This window comes from Cheilinus undulatus, linkage group 11 (genome assembly GCF_018320785.1).
Source record: "Cheilinus undulatus linkage group 11, ASM1832078v1, whole genome shotgun sequence".
Classification (NCBI taxonomy): domain Eukaryota; kingdom Metazoa; phylum Chordata; class Actinopteri; order Labriformes; family Labridae; genus Cheilinus; species Cheilinus undulatus.
Window position 1 is genome coordinate 38,458,042 of NC_054875.1, and position 20,511 is coordinate 38,478,552.

Here is a 20,511-nt window from a genome sequence, read left to right on the forward strand (position 1 = left end):
GAGGGAAACATAAATCAAAACAACAAAGGAAAGTGACAGAGTGAACTCTAACGTTGGTGATTTGTCAATTAATCAAAACCTTCTCTGCCATCAGAGGTCATTAATCTGAGTCTACCAAAACAACAATTCAGCAAATAAGAAGTCTTCACATTTCATTGGTTTGACAAATTAACAACAACAAACAAAAGTTGGCGACTCATGGATCAGTTCTTGCTGTAATTAAAGCTAAAAACAATCTCCAGAGGAAGTATAGACATTTAATTGGAGCATGAAGTGATCATAACAATTAACAAATGACCTTTTAATACACAGCACTTTGTTGTTGATGTTAATTCAGTCCCAGAACAACAGAAAACAAAATGTGCCCTTTGGTTTGAGGAGCACAGTGATGACGGCAGCCATTTACCAGGCTCTCTTTATTATGAACAGATCAATGAGAGCAGGATTAATCATTAATGAGGCGCTGTGAAAGTCTTAAAGTCTTTCTATCACTATAGCAAAGATGGAGCACTTGGATGATCAATGGTGTGTCATCATAATTGATTCACATTGACCTTGGCCCCGATGAGAGCTGGGAGTCCAAACCACAGCAGAAAAAAAGTGTCCCATCATTACAGAATCACGGATGAAACCATTAAATACATGTGCAGGCATGTGGTGTGAAATATATCACATCTTCATAGGAGTGATTAAGCTATGAGGCGACCGCTCTGACCTTGAGACGAGCAATTTCTTTCCCAAGACAGAATCACGCCAAGCCCAAACTAAGGACGAATCTGTGTCCTTCTCCTTGAGGACCACATGTGATGTCAGTGTGGAGCCGGCAGGAGGGAGTCACACCCAGCTACCCTATAAAACCCATGATTAATGCACTGCCGTCCTGGGAGCAGCTCTCGCAGCCACAATGACACATGCAGGACGGCGGAGAGCATGCATACACGGCTAACCCACACACGCAGACATAAAGAGCTGGAAACACAAACGTTAGAGAGCAGGAGGCATGACCTCGTCTCTCTGTGGCACAAAGTGTGTTTAATGTACAGTATGAGTCTCAATAAGCTGCAGAGGATGAAGTGCTGCTCTGATTACGTTCAGAGATGTAATGTTATCTTCTGTGCTTACTGTGACTCTGCTCTGACTACATTTCATCCTCAAAGATGAAGCCAAAGGGAAATTTCATGCTTTAGATTTAGAAAAGAAAAGTTTTTATTAAAAAGAGCAATAGAGCTATTAACTTACTGACCACTTTATTAGGTACACCTGTTAAACTGCACATAAATGCAAATATCTAATCAGGAAATCACATGGCAGCAACCAAACCAATCAGGCTAACTGACACAGTTGAGACGATGCACTGAAGTTCAAACTGAGCATGATGATGGAGAGGAAAGGTGACTTCACCTCCTACAACCCCAAGAATGTACATATGAGGACATTTTGGCTTTCATCCAACACAGCTATCATTTCTGCTATCAGAATTTTCAAGATAATGATAAAGAGAAACTTATTTGAATAATGGGAGAATTTGTTCTTAAATTTTCATGTATATTCATTGAAATTTTAGGAAATTTGTTTGGATATTTTGGGATATTTGAGAATTTTCAAGTATACTCATGGAAAATTGAGGAAAATGTTTTTATATTTTGAAGTGTTTCATTTGAAGTTATTTGTAACTTTTTTGGGTATTGAAGAGGAATTTGTTGATGCAGGTGTCCTTTGAACATTTCAAGGCATACCTGGAAAATTCCCAGGAATTTCTTTAGGTGAATAAGGCCATAATTTTCATTGAATTGTTGGGAATTCATTTGCAAATTTTTTGGGAATGTTGCTGAAATTTGCTTTGAAATTTTCATGGAAATAAGCATGAACATTTTCAGGACTTTGGGTAAACACTATTGGAATGTTTAGGTGTTTTGGGGAAATTTGCTTGGAAATTTTCATGTTTTTCGATGGAAGTTTGGGGGTTACGTTTGTATATTTTGGAGTGTTTTGTTGGAAGTTTTGTGGGATTTTTTTTCGTTTTTGCATTTTCTTTGGAATTTGGAAAACTTTAATGTCTGGGATATTCAGAAATTTTCAGATATTTTCATGGAGATTTGAGAAATGTTATATTAATTATAGTGAATTTTATTTCAAGATAATGGGAGAACTTTTTAGAACTTTTTATATCTGATGTTTTTTAATAATTTGATTGGAAATTTAGTGATCAGGTGGCCTTTGAAAATTTCAAGAATTTTCATGGAATTTTAGGAAAATCCGTTTAATAAACCAGATCATTATTTTTATGGAATCATGGGGAATATTTTTGTACATTTAAGGGGAAACTTGCTTTTATGTTTTCATTTTTTTTCATGGAAATTTGGGGGATATGTTTGAATGTTTGGGGGAATTTGTTTGGAAATTTTCTGGCATTTTCATGGAGATATGGAAAATGTAGTGTATGTAGTAATTTTGGGGAATTAATTAAAATTTATTTGGAGAATTTTTTTTTAAATTTATATCGGAACTTTTTCTTGGAAATTTATTTGTAAATTTTTGAGAATTTGATTGGAAATCAAGTGGTGGCTGAGTCCTTGGAAATTTTCAATTATTTTCATGGAAGTTTAAGGGGAAACTGTATGGGAGAAATTTCCATCATACCTGTGGAACTCTGGGGAATGTATTTGTACATTTTGGGGAATTTGATTAAAAAAAAAACAATGAGGGGGAATTAACTTTGACATTTTGGGGAATTTACTAGGAATTTCTCAGAGATTTTATTGGAATGTTTTATGACAATGTTTCACTGAAACATTTAGGGAATATTTGAAAAAAACACTGAGATTTTTTTGGGGGGATTTAAGAATTTTCATTAATTTGGGGGTAAATTTCTTTGATTTTGAGTGGATTTTGTGAAAGAAAACTTCAGAAATATCAGGAACTTTTAGTGGAAATTTGGTTCATGCTTGGCCCTAACGAGTCCTTGTGGTCCATCATCAAAACTACAAAATAAAAAAAATAAAAAATAAAAAGAGTCTGAAGGCCCCAAACAACTGACCTACTGTCTGACACACAGTCAAAACATCTTTCTCTAAGAAGTTTTTAAACTTGCCAGGTCTTACTTTTCCAAAATGAGTGGGAGAACTCAGACATGTGTTCCGAACAAAAACTCAGGACTTTGGAAGTTAAGTGACCTTGAATGTGCCATTGTTAGTGGTGGTCTGGCTAGTTTCCATGTTGATTATGCCAAATTCTGACAATGTCCCTGCAAAAATCCTCATCAAAACAGGCACATTTTAACAATCTCCTACTGTCCAGTTTTGTGAATTGTGGCCTCAGTTTCCTGCTCTTAGCTGACAGGTGTGGTCTTCTGCTGCTGCAGCTCATCTGCTTCAAGGTTTGATGTGTTTTGTGCTCAGAGAGAGAGAGAGATTCTCTGTAAACCCAAGAGGTTGTGCATTAAAATCACGGCAGATCAGCAGCCTGTAAAATACTCAGACCAGCCAGTCTGGCACCAACAACCAGCATGCATTCAAAGTCACTTAAATCACCTTTATTCTCCATTCAGTTTGGACTTCGGCAAACTGTCCTGATCATGCATTGGTTACTGTCATATAATTGGCATTTAGAGACGTATATAGTAATGGGCAGTTGAACAAGTGTACCTAATGAAAAGGCTGGTGAGAGCATGTTTAATTAAAGGCTGCATCTAACTTCCTTTTATGTAAAGGAACAACTTTTCAATTGACCAGAATTCATCTCCATCCTCTTGTTAATTGCACTTTTCCTGCTGTCCTATGCCCGTGAAGATAAGGAAAGTTATTCTGCTCATTGATTTTCAGCTACTGAACATTAGCACTGAGAGCTTTAATAAAATACTTCACACTTGACCAATCAAAAATGTTAGGAGCTGCAAGCCCCGGCCCCAAAGTTAAAGTATTTTTCATGTACTTTAAAGGGGTAAAAATAATGTCCCAGGAATAATAACTGGACTGAGTTCCTGAACTGGAGCACAAGCAATTAGTATGTATATTTTTCACCAAATCAGTGAATCATGTGCTTAATAAAATGCGAAAAATACCCCACAAAAATTAGCAGCGAAAATATGAACACTAAGGATGGTGTTTCTGCTCAAAGACGACATTAAGAGGATTGATTATCAAAATTTCACCTACTGTTTTTCTACTGATTAACTCTTTGATTGCCTGTCTCAAATTGACTTTCCCTTTCTCACACCCTGTGCCTTCAAGAGATGAGACAGTTCGACCCTCACTTCTCGGCTCATTAGGAAACTGTCTGGTGCTTTTAAAGGGCAAGTTGAGAGCTGATGTGACAGGCCATCTGCAGTTCATCTCCCTCTACTGATAATGTGAAACATATATCTAATATATATCAATTATTTTTTAACATACGGTTATCCAAATTTTCAAAACCTAGATACTGTTACAATACAAGATGTTTAAAATTATACAGTCCTTGTTATATAGCGATTATTATCTAAATATACTGGAACTTTAAAAAACAATCTATTCTACTGGACAGAAACTTGGAAAAGGATGGAATCCACCAGATATTGCAGGCAAACCCTTGAAAACTCTAAACTGTACCCAATAACTGGCAGCGTTTAGTTTCTGGTGAAATTTGGACAGTGTGCAGGAGTTTGCCTGCAATTATTAGTAATTCACAAAAGAAATTAGTGAATATTGGAGCTCTAGGAGTTCAATTTGTGTTGCTGTCGTATCAAATTATATTCAGTCGAATTACTGGCTGATAGGGCCATCAGTGGCCTGGCCTGGCCTGTGTCCATGTGCCCCATGTGCAGAGGCTGTTGTCCATCGGGAGGGCGGCCTGAGCTTGAGTCCAGTCTGTGGCCCCTTCTTATTTCTCTCTATCCCAAATTTCTGACTCTGTCCTCACTCATTCCCCTCAACAAAAGCCTCTCAGAAGTAAAAATCGGTGGAGGTTTACCAAAAAATTGTGGGACAATTTCAGAAAAATGATCCTCAACATAAAATTGTTATGACTTTCAATATCTCAACATCTACAGAACATAATATCATCAAAAGACGCTAAAAATCTGTGAGCAAGGGAAAAGCTGATGGTCAATATTAGATGCTTGTGATCTTTGGGCCCTCAGGTACCATTGCATTAAAAACAGGCATGATTCTGTATGGGGAATCACTGCATGGGCTCAGGAATACTTCCAGAAATCATTGTCTGTCAACACAGTTTGCCGTGCCATCCACAAATGTAAGTCAAAGCTGTATCATTCAAAGAGTAAGCCATGAATGAACACGATCCAGAAACACTGCAGTCTTCTCTGGGCCAACGCTCAAAGCTCATTTAAAATGGACAGAGACAAAATGGAAAACTGTTCTGTGGTCAGATGAATCAAACTTGAAATGCTTTTTGGAAACTATGGACATTGTGTCCTGCGACTAAAGAGGAGAGGGACCATCCAGCTTGTTATCAGTGCAGTTCAAAAGCCTGCATCTCTGATAGTATGGGGTTGCCTTACACATCTAGAAAGGCACTATCCACGCTGACAAGTATATGGAGGTTTTAGAGCAAAAAATGCTCCCATCCAGACAGCATCTCTTTCAGGGAAGGTCTTGAATATTTCAGCAAAACCATGCTAAACTGCATCACAACAGCATGGCTTCACAATAGAAGAGTGTAGGTGCTGAACTGGCCTTCCTGTAGACCAGACCTTTAACCAATAGAAAACATTTTGTACATAATAAAACGAAGAATTGGCATAGAAGATCCAGGACTGTTGAGCAGCTAGAATCCTACAATAGACAAGAAAAGGAAAACATCCCTCTCCCAAAACTCCAACAACTGGTCTTCTCACTTCCCAGATGTTTACAGACTGTTGTTAAAACTGTTGTTTCCTACTTTTTTGTGATGTTCTGCTGCCATGAGATCAAAAATGAGCTTGCATGAAATGGTAAAATGTCTCAGTTTCAACATCTGGTATGTTGTTTAAATTATACTGAGAATAAAGTTTAGGTTTATGAGATTTCAAATGGTTTGAAATAGGTTTCAAATGGCTCAAATTGTGCCAACTCTGGTTGAATTCTGCAATAATTCCTCCATTTCTAAAGTAGCTGTCTGGTACTTCAGAAATGATGTGACAGTCATGTAAGTGGTCATCACTGAAGCCTGCACCATCTCCACCTGCTCATATCATATAAAATATATATTCTGCTGGTTTTTATCACTTTGTGCCACTGCTGCAGCATATGTGCCAGTCTGGTCACCTATAAGAAGCAAAAATTACTTTATTATATGTAATTAAAGAAAATCATAGATCTCTTTGAGTAATTACAGATCTCCTGATGGCACCTGACATGTGTAACTCTTCTCCCCTCAGGAAGACATTATCTCTGCAGCTGATATAGTGCAGGCAAGGATTCATTATCTATACACCCTCCCTGGAAATATATATGACAAGTCAGTGGGGGGACAGGATGGATTATTGACATCTTCTTTTTTCCCCGCCTATCCCTGTAGGCGCCGCACGCTGATCCCACGGGAGGAGGGGTGAGATAGAAATTGAAGAGGTAATTACACTGAAGCCACTATCAACACCAAAAGAGAGAGAGTGAGAGGGAGAGAGAGATCTGCCTGTCAAGATCACCGCACAGAAGTAGATAACAGTGAATCCCACAGTTGAAAAGGCCACAGACGATCTGTGTGACAACGCCGGAGCGAGAGAATTAGAATAACTAAATGATGATGTTTCTTATCTGTGACTCACTCTGAAGACAATTAGAAAAGTCTTTTATGGAAGGGACGGAAATGGAGCCAGCCTTGAAGCGACGACATTGGGACTGAATCATTCAAGGGCACGAATGGTTTGTGCGATTATATGAACAAGGATGGGAAAGTTCTGCAGGGGTTATGTAAGGCCTAAAAAACCTGCACAGAGAACAAAAGGGTATGAATTAGAAAGTTGTGTTATGTAAAAGGCCTTCTTTGACTTGGCGGAACATATAACATACAGTGCCAACACAAAGTATTCAGCCCCATGGTTGTTTGACCAATTGTTTATTTATAAATCAATCATGATCAAAATAATCTGGCCTTTTTGACCAAAGAATGACAATAAAACCTCTTTGTCAAAGTGAAAACAGATTTCTACAAAGCAATGTCACTTACATAAAAATACCTCATTTAAAATAAATGACTGCATTAATATTCACCCCCTTCAAGTTTGGCTGAAATCACAGCACTGAGTCTGTGTGGATAGGTCTCTATCAGGCTTGCACACGTGGACACTGATATTTTACTCCATTCTTCTTTGCAAAACTTCTCAAGCTCTGACTGCCATAGTTCTCTCGCAGAAACAATAAGATTGTACTCCAGGAGCCTTCCAGGGCTGGCTGCCAAGAAGCATCCCCACAGCAGGATGCTGCCACCATTTGCTTCACAGTAGAGATGGTGTGTTTGTGGGATTTGCAGTGTTTGGTCTCCGCCAAACAGCGTCTTGTCTGACAGCCAAAAAGCACCATTTTGGTCGCATCAGACCAAAAACCTTCCTCAAACTTGACCAATGAGACTCCCACATGCTCTTAGGCAAACTCAAGACCAGATTTATTCTAAGTTTTTTTTCAACAGTGGCTTTCTCTTTGCCTTTCTCCCATGAGGCTTTGACTGGTTAAGAACCCGGGCAGCAGTTGTAGCTTGTAACTCCTTCAGAGTAGATATAGGTCTCTTGGTGTCCTCTCTCACTAGTCTCCTTCTTGCAGGGTCACTCAGTCAGTGAGGACAGCCTGATCTAGGCAGATTTACACATGTGCCATATTCCTTCCTTTTCTTGATGATGGAGTTAACTGAACTAAAGGGGATGTCCACTGCTTAGGATTTTTTTAATATTCATCCCCTAACTTAAACTTTTCAATAACCTTTTCTCTGAGTTACTCGGAGTGTTCTTTTGTCTTCATGGTGGAATGCTAGCCAGGAATACTGATTAACCAGGCGTCTTTATACTATGGTCACTTGAAAATATTCACTGCAATCAGGTGATCCCCATTTCACTAATTGTGAGACTACTAGCACCAATTGGCTGGACCTCCTTTAAATAAGGTCAGTAACTTCAAAGGGGGTGAATATTTATGCAATCACATTTTTAACTTACATATTTTTATTTAGTTGACATTGCTTTGTAGAAATCTGTTTTCACTTTAACATTCAATACTGTTTTTTGTAAATTTTTGTGTCAAAAAAAGCCAAATTATTATTATTCCATGATTTTTTCATAAAACAAACAAAAGGGTAAAACATCCAATGGGGTGAATACTTTTTACAGGCACTGTAACATATATCTACCTGCCCCACAAAGACTTCAAAGTGAGCATCCTGTCAGCTGCAACACGAGCACATAGATCCATTAAAAAGCAGTCTGCCCCTCCTCCACTTTGGCACTGATAGACATTTGCTTTTAATTTAATTCCCCGCACTAGATTATTGATACAGTAGTAGATCCATTTTTATGCACTGCCCTCCTGACTGAGCCTTTGTAATGATATTTCTTGCACCGGTGCCAGCTCAAACATCATAGCACATTGTTTCATCAAAAGGACTCTGGATTTGTGACACTCTCTAAATAGCACAGCAACACAAAGCCACAGTTCCAGGAGAAGAAATAGCATCAAAATAACAAAAAAACAGAGCCTTTCTTGTACTATTTTGCTACTGGACACACTCACTTTCTAAAGGAGGCTAATTGATCTGTATCTAACACAACTTAAAGTGTTAATCACAGAGAAACTAGCACAGTAAAGAGCAGGGAGGAACATACATGTGGTCCTGAAGGGGGCCACAATGAGCCACTGATGAAATCTTCCCAGCTTTTAGTTCCTGATACAGCTGCCTCCTTTAAGAAAACAACAAAAAAGAAAGATGAAAAATCTGCTTCTTTATGTCTACAATCAACCTGACACTAAACGTGTTAGCTTCCAAGTTGTCTCAGGATCAGGACAGCGTGTGAAGTGTTTGTGTCAGCATGAGAACAACAGCATCTTATTGGGCCGTCTCCAGCAGATCAGAGGATTACACACCCGGGGGCTGAGCCTTGCCTCGCTGTCACTCTCTTACTATAAGAAAGCACTGAGAGATTGGAAGTTGCATCCAAAGTTAACACCCCGGAAGAGGCTGGATGGCTTCGAGTGATTGCCTGCCAATAAAAATAGTCTTTAAAACATCCCTGACATAACATTAAACTCATGATTTATCTGATTTTCTACATGACAAGCCTCTTTTATGCATTCCATTCTCCAAATCCATTTACCGAGACGGCTAAAAGCATAACTGTTTACTTAGGCAATCACTCTCCGAGCAGCTGCTTGTAGATGAAACAGGATGCACGCATGCATAGCTAAGTAATGAGATTACTTGATTTGAATAAAACTGCAATTATACTCTAATATGAATATGCATATTGTACGCTAAGGGACGCAGTTTTCTCTTCCTCGCACCATCCTGGGAGTTTTGACCTGTGCCTTGTCCTGTCAGTGAGTGGGCTGTGCTGGCAGGCTGTCCCACATGACCTACTTCCTGGACTAAAGGAGAGATTAGCAGCCAGCCCACACTACTACGCCAAGGTTAAGACTACAAGCACACTAGGTGGTCCACAGCTTCCTCCAAATATCCACCTGAACAGGAAAAAAAGCAGAGCTGACCCACGCAAATCAGAAAATGACATAGAAAACACAGATCTTTCTCAGAAAAGCCTGCACGGCTGCTCTATCCTCTAGCTTTTTTTTCCCCCACAGTGACGTCATATTATACAGGATTAAGATGGCAACAGATGTACTACAACTAACTGCGTTTGGCTGCCATTGTGCCTGATTTTATACTTAAGCATGAAAATGGAGCAGGCCTCTTTTAAGGGGATCATACTGCAAAATAAAACCTGTCAAACAAAACTAACATCACATTTACACCACCACAAAAATGCAAATAGATGAGGATTGTTTTGCCTGCCCCTGCAAGACTTAACAGTGTTTTGGATATAAACGTCCAATCTGATTACACCTGTGGCTTTCCTGCCTCAGTTAAACCCAATTTCAGGTGTTAAGAAATCCTTGATAATGTGCTTTTTCTTTACTTCATTAAATTATCTCTGCTCCTCTTGCATACATTGACACAAGGAAGTGTGGGAAACAGCTCCGCAGGCTTTTAAACTCCAATTAACACCAGGGTATTCACATGGTGGTATGAGACGTGTTATCAAAGAATTATTGAAGCCAGTAAATTACAAAAGATATGCCTGGGTAGATTAAGGCGGGCAAGGTGAAAACAGATTTACAGATAACATGTTTTTCCCCATTCTCATATCATTTTCTGTAGGCTTGAATGCTAATCTTTGCAAATATTGTTTCACCAAAGTACAACAGAACATTACAGGTATATTTTACAGTTTTATTTACTAACCCTGTGTGGATGATAGATGCTTTTTTGCTGTTAAAGGCTTGCTTTAGTCCACAATGATATATCCACATGATTCCTAGCCCCCATGATATTTTGTGTGAAATGTGGGTGCAACTTCTGGTCCTTTCAGTCCATGGAGGCTTTTGCATAGTAATGAGTTGCTAATCTTGATTATTAGAGTGATTTGGAGATTAAAATACTTAAACGTCATCTCTTACAACGCAAATGGGATGACATCATTGTTCCTCCCCCTTCTACTGGAGAGGACAAAATGAAGAAATTACCTCAGATAACATACGCAAGCATATTTAGCTTACTCTATTAGCTCTGTATCAGTATCTGCTTAGCAACAGGGATAATCATGTGTAGTTAAAGCAGCTGGTATACAACAATATAAAGTTAAAAGAAGCTATAGAGAGCAGTCATAGCTTTAACTTTCCTCTCTTTAGTTTGCAGGGTTTGCCAAAATTTATCTTTCACAAAATAGGCCCTCTTTAAATGTGAGTTAAAGGGATACTTCAACTTTTTGGCAAATTCGTCCATTGCCATAATTCCTATAGTCTTAGTAAGAGGTTCGTTACCTTCAGTTGTCAGTGCAAGCTATTTTTAGATCGCCGCTGCCGAGTTCGGACCTGCTGTGCCAACTCAATGTAAGCAGACGGTATTTTGGCTCCCCTCATCAAACTCAGCAAATACACAATCCGGAATAGCCGGAATGAGGAATACCTCATAGACACCACGAGAGCTGGTAAGAGTGAACTGGGGTTACTGGGGACCGAGCAGACAGAGCAGGCAGCTGCTGGGTTCAAGTTAATTAGAGACAGTTTAGTTTAACTTCAGGGGTGGGAGGTCAACTTCATGGCTGTGAAGCGGCTTAGATGGAACACAGCCTGGGCTGGTGTTATGACAAACAATGCATCCCTCTAAATCAGGGTCCTGTCGGGACTTCTCCGTCTATAGTCTTAATTCTTGTTGTTTATTAACGTTAGGGCTGTTGTATGGGTTAATCAGTTTAATGAATGAGGTCTTTGATTTGACATTTACCTATCTACTCAGAAGAGAAAGAACTTCACACAACTTGAATCGGTTAGCAGACGAGTGGGAGGTTAAAATAGTTCTGGTTTACTAGATTGAAGATTTATTCCTCTTGTCCCATATCACACTGCTGTTTTGTACTGACAGGGTAAGGGTTAGTGACAACGGTTTAACCACCTATTTTAATTTTTTTTACTCCTTCATTTTTTTAACAGCAAGTTGTAAACAGATGTTAGGTGATTATAATCAGAATTTGACAGCTAATTTTACCCCCTATTCAATTTGTGTAACCTGTTTTTTAGGCTAAAATCATTCGCTTAAAGAAAATATGCGTATTTTGCCTTTTTCCCAATTGAAATGTGCTGCCATTTCTCATAACTTGATAGCTAGCTAGCAGATGCTAACGTTAGCTAGCACACTGGCATGCTTACAGTACAATATCTGCTATATCACCAGTACTACCAACACCACACTCATTGTGGGTGCAAAGTGTCCATCATTTTACACTAAACTCTTGAACGTTTTGAGTGTGCCGGTAGCAAACTGCATTTGACAGCGAATTGTAGTGACATTACTCACAACGCTGGGAGGAATAGAGGAATATTCACACTCTGCCATGTCTTCCAGTGGTCCAGTGAGACCATGGGTGAGACTGTCAGAGCATCTTTTGGCACCGGCAGGCAATGCTTACACCATGACAGTCCGCCCATGGCAAAGCCAATGCTTTGCCTTACCATGTTTCCATCCCACCGGGGAGAGAGTAATGCTGTGGTGGGAGGCACATGGGGACGGATCCAGGAATTTTTTTAAAGGATTCTTCAATATTGGGGGACAGGGCTAATGGCAGAGGTCTGCGCTCTCTGAGTGCTTTTCTAGTTTAAATCTGTAAAGGATAATGTTTTATTTCTCTAACTCCAGTTAAACAGGGTTAAGATCTTTGATAAGTAATCACTAAATGCTAACATTTGGCTAGCTGACTACCCTCACTTTTCCTTTTTTGCAGCTCTTAAACAGAAGTTTCAAGTCATTGCAAGTATCTGTGCATGACAGCATTTTAAAGAAGGATAAATTCAAGCTGCATAGAAAAATCAAAGACAAATCCAGTATATTTACAGCACAAAAAGCCTACAGTGCAAAAAGAAACACATAATGAGACTCACAGGGTACAGCTCGGAGGTAGAGGTTCTCTCTGATGACCTGCTGAAGTTGGCTGTCCACTGAGCCGGGTGTGAAGCACTTACTCAGATACAACCTGAGATCCTTGCACAATGAGGTGCCTGAGGGAAGGGCAAAGGTACAAGCATGGCAGGGAGAGGAAGAAGCAGGAAAAGAAAGAGAGAGAGAGACATAAAGAAATCAGCCCAGTAAGCACAAACAGTCTGATGATGCATTTGCTCTAAGATTTGTTTGTTGCCTGTCTAATAGAGACTAAATTTATTTAAAGTACTGATCTTTACTGCCAGGCTTGATTTAATACTATCATTTTACAACCCAGACTTTCACATTCACACTCACTGATATCACTATATCACTTCTCATAGATCCGGAATATAAAATGTGTTTCCCCGAGTACCTCATGCATACATAACAACCCGCTGAGGTTAATTGCTGCAGACACAACAGTTGAGGCTGTCACAGAGGGGAGGCAGAGTTGATCGTGGGGGCTCAGTTTCCTCTCTCTCATCTCTTAATATCATCTCAAGTGCTTTATGGCCTCTGATGACAGGTCACTGGCTGTTATGGATTGGCTGAGAGCTTCACCAGGTTGTCACTCTGACAGACGACCGCTCTGTCGGTGCTTCCCCTGCAGACTGTACACCCCTGTCACACTAACCCCCACCATCTGTTACAGTGGTTCTGCCCAGTAGCAGACTGAAATTTTGTTGTGCGCCATTAAAAAAAAACGTCACAGTGGTATAACTTTATTAGTGGAGCCAGTCAACGGCGCGTACATATTACTGCCTGCATATGGCTGTGGCCCGTAAAGGGAAATGAATCCAGCCAGCTGCCTTTTGGGAGATATGAGGGGCTTTTGTTCATCTCGTTATGAAACAGCTGCTATTTTCTAGTCTATTAGACCTCAACATCAGGGCTCGGAAATTGAATGAGCCGATATCTCATACATTGTGCAATACAGACAGGCATTAAGGATGTCAGATGTCAAGGTTAATAGCTCCACAAAGACGATGTTCTGCAGTGCCTTGCATAAGTCTTCATCCCCCTTGGACTTTTTCCCATTTCAGAGCCTAGAACTCAAATTCTACAGCTTATTTGGGTTTCTTTTAATGCTTAATGAACAATCAGAGCAGTGAAACAAGCAGCCATCTGTTGGATGCACAAGTATTAACCTGAAGGCAGTTGGTTTGCACCTGATCTGAGTTGTGTTTTAAAGCAAGCACTCTCACCTTTTTAAGACATATAATAACCACTTGTCATTGTGTTTTTAAGTTAAATTTACATGCAAGGAAAAGAGTGTCTTAAGTACAGCTGAACATAAAAACAAACTGAAAAATAAACAGAAATATTAGAATAAAAACTCTATAGATATGAACAGCCTGAAGCCAATCCCTGCTTTGAAGAGGTACACCCTACTATTTGCAGTAAATCACAGAGCATAAAGAGACAAACAACCAGGCAGGCACACATTACACCTACTGGTAATTTAGAGTCACCAGTTAACCTAACAAGCGTGTTCTCACACTGTTGGAGGAGGCTGGAGCACTCACAGAGAACTCACACATGCACAGGAAGAACATGCAAACTCCACACAGCGAGGAACCTTCTTGGTGTGAGGCAACAGTGCTGACCTCTGCACCACCATGCAGCCCTGACATTTTTCTTTTTTAATGCCTTGTATGTTTTGGTTTGAATCAGGATTTTAAGTTATGCATAATTAGGGGCACAAATGATATAACTGTCAGCCTGATATTTGTCAGGAAGCTAAAGACCTGCCTCAGCTCCTCCTATTTGTCTTGTTATGAGACTGGTCTAAAGTTAGTTTCAGACAGTGCTTTCAATGTTTGGCCACTGCAGTTGAACTCTAAATTCCCCTGTAGTTAAAAAAAACATGACTAAGATCACTCAGTTTTAGCTTAAAATTTTCTGCAGCCTGTGAGTGAAAGCAAATCAGTGCTTAGATTCCCTGCATGAAGGGACTGAACCAAGCTTGACTTCTTACTTATGAGCATGCATCATTATGTTATTTTACCACAGTTAATTTCCCTCACTTTATACTCCAGTGTCTTTTTCTGCCCATACCACTCAAATGAGCACAATTAAAGTCACTATCATTCCTATATTCTACTGTGGATTCAACCGGATTCTGACAAATGGGTGCCACTCAACAAAGAAATAGCCCTAATGACACTGCAGACATAAATGCTGCACAGAAAAGGAAATCTTTCCTGGAAGCAGACTGACGCTAACCACTGGCTTCCCCATGGGTACAAAAAAAAATTCTCCTTTGTTTCCAAAGGCAATGATAGGCAAAGACTGCTGAAATGTTCTGAGACTCCAGCCTGCCACACACATCAAATCAAATCAAATGTGAAAGACACCACACAAGGAGAAATAATCCCTGATTTTTCACTTATGACCATATAGTGTGTGGTGCAGAACAAGTGGATCAATGTAGTCCACCACACACGAACAGATTCTGTTCACCAACCACCAGAGTCTTGGTCTGGTCTGGTCTCTCAAAACACCAAAATTAGCACAAACATGACTTTAGAGTGATGAAGCTAATGCGGGTAGCAAACTGTGTCATAATGTGACAAACCAAAACAAACAAACCACACCAGACAGAACACAATAAATCTGAACAACAGACAAACACTGATAATAAATCATATACAACAACAACAACAGGGGGTCAGATAGTCATACACTTAAGGATCCATCTTTGCTTGATATTCAAAATAAGTTTCAATATGACAATACAAATTGCCAAAAAAATAAATTAAAAATTAAAAATTAAAAGGCCCAAAAATAAATCTTTACAAAAAAACAAAACAAAACAAGAATTGTTGATTTATATGCACTGTCCCTGTGGAAAAAGGAAATTAATCAATAATTAGTTTATATGCTAATTGTGACAAAAGAATACAGAACAAACTAATAATACAGATGGGATATTATACTGTGTAATAGTCTCTATCCCAGCTTTAACACCACTACAAAAGCATAGTCAGTCCATTACATATGACCTTAATGAAGTCCATTTTAGTCAACAGTTGTAGCATGACAAGCTATGAAGAAGTTCAGAGGAGGTGAATCCTTATGTAAGGCTGTGTAAACTAGGGCGTTGCTGGCAGAATGAAATTAAATAGACCCATCATATCACTTCTCTTTGTTTTTCCCCACAGAGCGCCTGCATTAGTGTGAAAACCTTTAAACTGCAGCGTGCCTGTGGAGGACACAGCCCTGTGTCCTGTATTTGAGTCTGGAGCAGAGGGAGTTGCTGTAGTAGTAGCAGGACTAGGAGGAGGTGTGGTACAGCAAGCGGTCGCATCAGCTCATCCATCACTGTCCACGCTACACGCAGTCGAGCTGCCAGGGGAGGGGCCAGGCGGACTTCAGAAATGATAATGGATCTAGCAGCAGCAGTGGGAGCAGGAGCAAAGGTCCCCATTTACACCCTTGCGGCCAAATCAGCTATCAATCTAGCCGGCAAGGCCACTGGGAGTCGTGGTCAGGTGACATCCCGGTGACATACTGCTCTGTTCAGAGCCAACAAAGACATCCGTTTCCCCAGCCCCCTGATCTAAACATCAAGGACCCCCTCGCCTGTGACAGACAACTATATCGCCTCGCTCCTGTCATGTGTCATCAGCAATTTTGACCCCCTACCCACATATTGACCGACTGCCTTGAAATATCCGGACTAATTGACGAGTGCAAATCAGGCGTCAGAGAGCTCGCGGCTGCAGATTTGGCCTGTGGGAGTCAGCTGAGCTTGATTATTATGAGTGACAGTTTGGATGCTCGGGTAACAGATTGTTTGGGTGTAGTCCAACAGAGTTAATGCAATCAAAAAAAGCAACAAGTTTAGTGATAGACAGAGACTCAAAAAGGGGCTGCAGCATTATAGGCAAAATAAAAATGTCTTAAAGCACAACTATGATTATGTTGTTGAGCATGTATCTTTGACAGACCACAGCTGTGTTGTTATCAGTACAAAAAACACAACCTTGTTAGTGCTATTGCTGTTTTATGATTCAGACAGTTTTACAGTTTTCATGATGTATAGTCAATAGTTGAAGTGGAAAAAAATATTAATACAGTAATATATTGTTAAGACTTAAACTATTGTAATTAAAAAAATATACAGTACTGTGCAAATCTTTAGGCATGTTTGGGCCAAGAACTGAGGCTAAAGTCAGGTATGTAATGGTGAGTAAACCCGCCTGAAGGCACCATCAGGTGGAAAGGAGGATCGACACAACCTCGGCCGTGCTCTGGATGTCCTTGCATATTACCAGGAGCATGGGAAAATAATCTGTTGAAAAAATAAAAAACTCCATACCTTAGGGGAGAGTAAGGGGTGGATGTGGTGAGTAAGCATGGCTTAGGGTACTGTCTGGGCAGGTAGGAAGGTTTCCATGAGCCCCCAGTCATGCTGCGGATGTCCCAAGGGCCCAAAAACCACCGGTGGTCTCCGGGCGTACCACCAGGGTTAAAAAGGCCCACAAAAAAGAAATACCATTGAGCTTGACTTTGGCTGCCAAGTGACATGTGTATGTCGCCATGCGTCAAGCTTGTGACTCTTCATTTCTTGTATTTCATATTGTATAACTTCCTGGTCTCAAAATTCACTAAGATCTCTTCATAACCAAGCTCTAAAAATACTGGATAAGAAACAAAGACAATATCATCACTATAATCAACTTTTACAGCTTCCTTATGTTTTGAGATATTAGACTGGTACAGAAAAGTGCCCACAATCCTGCTCCCCAATCATTAGAAATCTTAATGCAGCCTCGCTCTGAGTCACTGGGCAGAGTCTTATGTTCCACCTCTAGAGGTGACTGTAACATCCTTAAACGAAGCTCTGCCCTTTCTCAGTCAGCCCCGGCGGTGTTTAAGTGGATATCAGTACATCAGTATATACAGTGTATTAGTTACTGCAGAATACCTGAACCATGATACTATCGTAACTCTGGGCCTCCTTTTGTAGATCGTATCATATCATGAGTTTTTTGCAGTTTCCACCCGTGATAAACAGCAAAAGCAAGGACATAACTTGTTGTTTCTTGCCCATTTGTCTGCTCCACAAAATGACTAAGATGGTACATTTGCCAAGAAGAACATATGAGCGCCTTCTGCTCTGTATACGTCTGCATATTTCACCAAACTTTCAACTATGAAAATCAACCTTTGTGTTTTATTTCTAATGCTACCAGAAAAACAAGAGGCTGATGACAGCAGCTCTGGTGAGCGATGTGATTAAGGCAAAAACCCACTGATATGACAGATGCACGACAGCTCCACAGAGCTAAAACCCAAGCATTTGGAGTTTCCCCTACTGACTGCTGACAGCAGTATAGATCATAAAGCGTGCCTCTGCCATGTTAACAGATGGGACATGGGTCAAACGCTAAACCCAAAATTAGTTATCATGCTGATTTATATCCATGTGTTCATTTCCCTAAAAAGTTTTGTTTGATTTGTTATTTGATGCTATAAAAAGTGATAGAACAGCACGGCTGACAGCTGCTCCAGCACTGATTATCAGGATAAAGGAAGAGCGGAAACGAGGAAATATATCAGACACTGACACAAGACTCTTTGAACTTTCTATAACAGTGAATGTCGGCTTCAAACAGACACAAGAATCTGTTCTGCTGTAGACGGTGTCAGCTTTGCTGTTTTATTGTAACCTGGCATGCCAGATAGACTGTCAGATATCCATTCCATTTTAGATTTTTCATATCAGTGGGTATGATGTGAGCCCGATATGCTGTGTAGAGCATAGATAACATTAGCAGCTAGCTCTACTAACTCTTCCAGCCTTCCCTTTTCTTTGTATATTAATATCATGCTTAATGTGGTTACTCATTACTTTGGGTAAATAGTTATATGTGAGTATAACAGCCACATACAACTTAATTTCCATTTTCAAGTAAAAAAAATTACCGCTAACTGCTAAACTTCCCATGTTTATGTCTGGCCAAGTGCCAGGGAAGCTACAGTGGCTACTAGTGGCAGGAGGCTTCATGACAGTTTTAAAAGAGCATTTGATTTCAGGTCTGTGATTATAAAAAGTCATAATTAGTTTAACCGACTTGTATATCTTACAACTGATAATTTTAGATAAGAGTTTAACCATTTATGGTTAGACTGCCAAAAGTTAAAAGTTAAAAACCTGACCTGCAAAACTCAATTATGAAACATTAATAAAGCCAAGGCAAACAGTCTGCTTACAGGGAAAAAGGTTTTCCTTCTTGAAAACAGTCTAACACAGCAAATGTTGCTTGCGTAGCTCCATTAGCTGCATAAGCCACATAGATAATGTAGATACAAAGCTAATGTAGCTAAAGCTAAAGCTCACAAAGCCCATGGATATTCTAGAACACAGCTAATATTCGCTGTTATCAACATAGCTTAAGTAGCCACATCAACTTTAGCTACAATTGCTAAAGCTCAGTTGCTAAAGCTAACTGAGCTTAAACAGTAACGTTAACTACTTAGCAAGCGTAGCTATGTTAGCTTTCAACTGAAGCGAGCCGCCATTTGCAAATCTACTTCTAAAACAGGTCTGTACATAATCTAATCATGGATTAGAGCTCTGACCTTTTTCTCTGTTTTATCTATGAAATGTTGCTTTGTCTGTAATGTTGGCAATGTAGAAATTTTACGAATGAACTGCCAACTTTGTTTATAAATGAAGTTGAATTTTAAAAAGTATCTAAAACTGGAAATCTGGTGTCCTGGGAAATTCCAGCATTTATGTTCTGATAGAAACGGCATCTCACAGTACGGTCTGCAAGAGGGGGCGTCTGAGTGCTGTGGTCTGCAGCCAGACTGTCTTACCAGATTTAAATTTGTCAAGGAACATCACTAATTTCAATTCTGTGGCGTCACCAGCTTCATGCAGTCTTTTGCTCCAATTGCTGCCACCAGCAGAGCATTTTGGCATCACTTTTTTGCAAGAGAAGGCTGTGGGGAGAAGTCGTCCATCTTTATATGCAGACAATAGGCAGGTTCAATCATTCTCAACCATCACTGTTTGTCGTAACATGAGTTAACTGAATTTTGAATGCCTGAAACAAGATGAAGCATACAGTAAAAAGTCTCTGCTGATGTATCTGCTACCGCTCATCCAATCATATCACTCCATGAGAACTGACTCCTGCTACTATGAGAGGCCTTGCAGTCTGTTATGTTCACACCTTCCTTGACATTGTGCTGATTGTTTACACCTCCCAGAACAATGAACTGCAGACTCATTACAGAGGTGTGATTTGTGAGAGTGCTGAGTCATACCTGGAGACACAGTTTTGATGCGGATAGGATGGGGGCAGGAGTTGAGAACGCCCCGGACGTCACCTAGTGTCATCCCTAACACCGGTGTTCCCCCAATCTCTAGGATTATGTCCCCCACTGTGAGGATGCCCCCCGGAGCCGTCGTGACAAAAGGAAACTCTCCATAATCTGCTCCTCCACCGATGGCGATGCCCAGCTCACCAGATGTGCCCAGCAAGGGGACGAAGCTGTCCTGCACCTTGGAGCGCCAGTGCAGCTTCTTCACCGCTGTCTTAGACATGGCGAATGAGCTGGAGAGAAAAGGAAACACAATTGGAGGGTGAACAGAAGGTGTGAGACTCTAATAAGGTGGAGGGGGAAAGTGCCAATTACATAAGAGGCTGGAGGAAGATCCTATGACTGCAGGGAGGAGGCTTTTTTGTTATTTAACCTTTGTCAGTTCTCGATGCCTGAGGTTTGCAGAGTTGCTGTTTCACATCAGAAAGCATAAAGTCAAGAACAATTGCAGCTTCAAAGGTTTGGTTGTTTTCTATTGGACTGTGAATAACACAACATCTCAAACTATTTCTTCGTTTT

General features: G+C 40.2%; 1 protein-coding gene across 2 annotated transcripts in view; it reads right to left on the reverse strand.

Moving 5' to 3' along the window:
* The window catches only part of LOC121518192 (membrane-associated guanylate kinase, WW and PDZ domain-containing protein 2), a 90,369-nt gene that overhangs the window by 44,764 nt on the left and 25,094 nt on the right, over positions 1–20,511 (reverse strand). For both annotated transcript variants that reach the window (XM_041800444.1, XM_041800445.1), the window contains exons 2-3: positions 19,936–20,225; positions 12,612–12,728 (exon numbers count right to left, since the gene is read on the reverse strand). In XM_041800444.1, the coding sequence (XP_041656378.1) occupies positions 12,612–12,728; positions 19,936–20,215 (397 nt within the window). In that variant the 5' untranslated portion in view covers positions 20,216–20,225. The remainder of the gene's footprint in view (positions 1–12,611; positions 12,729–19,935; positions 20,226–20,511) is intronic.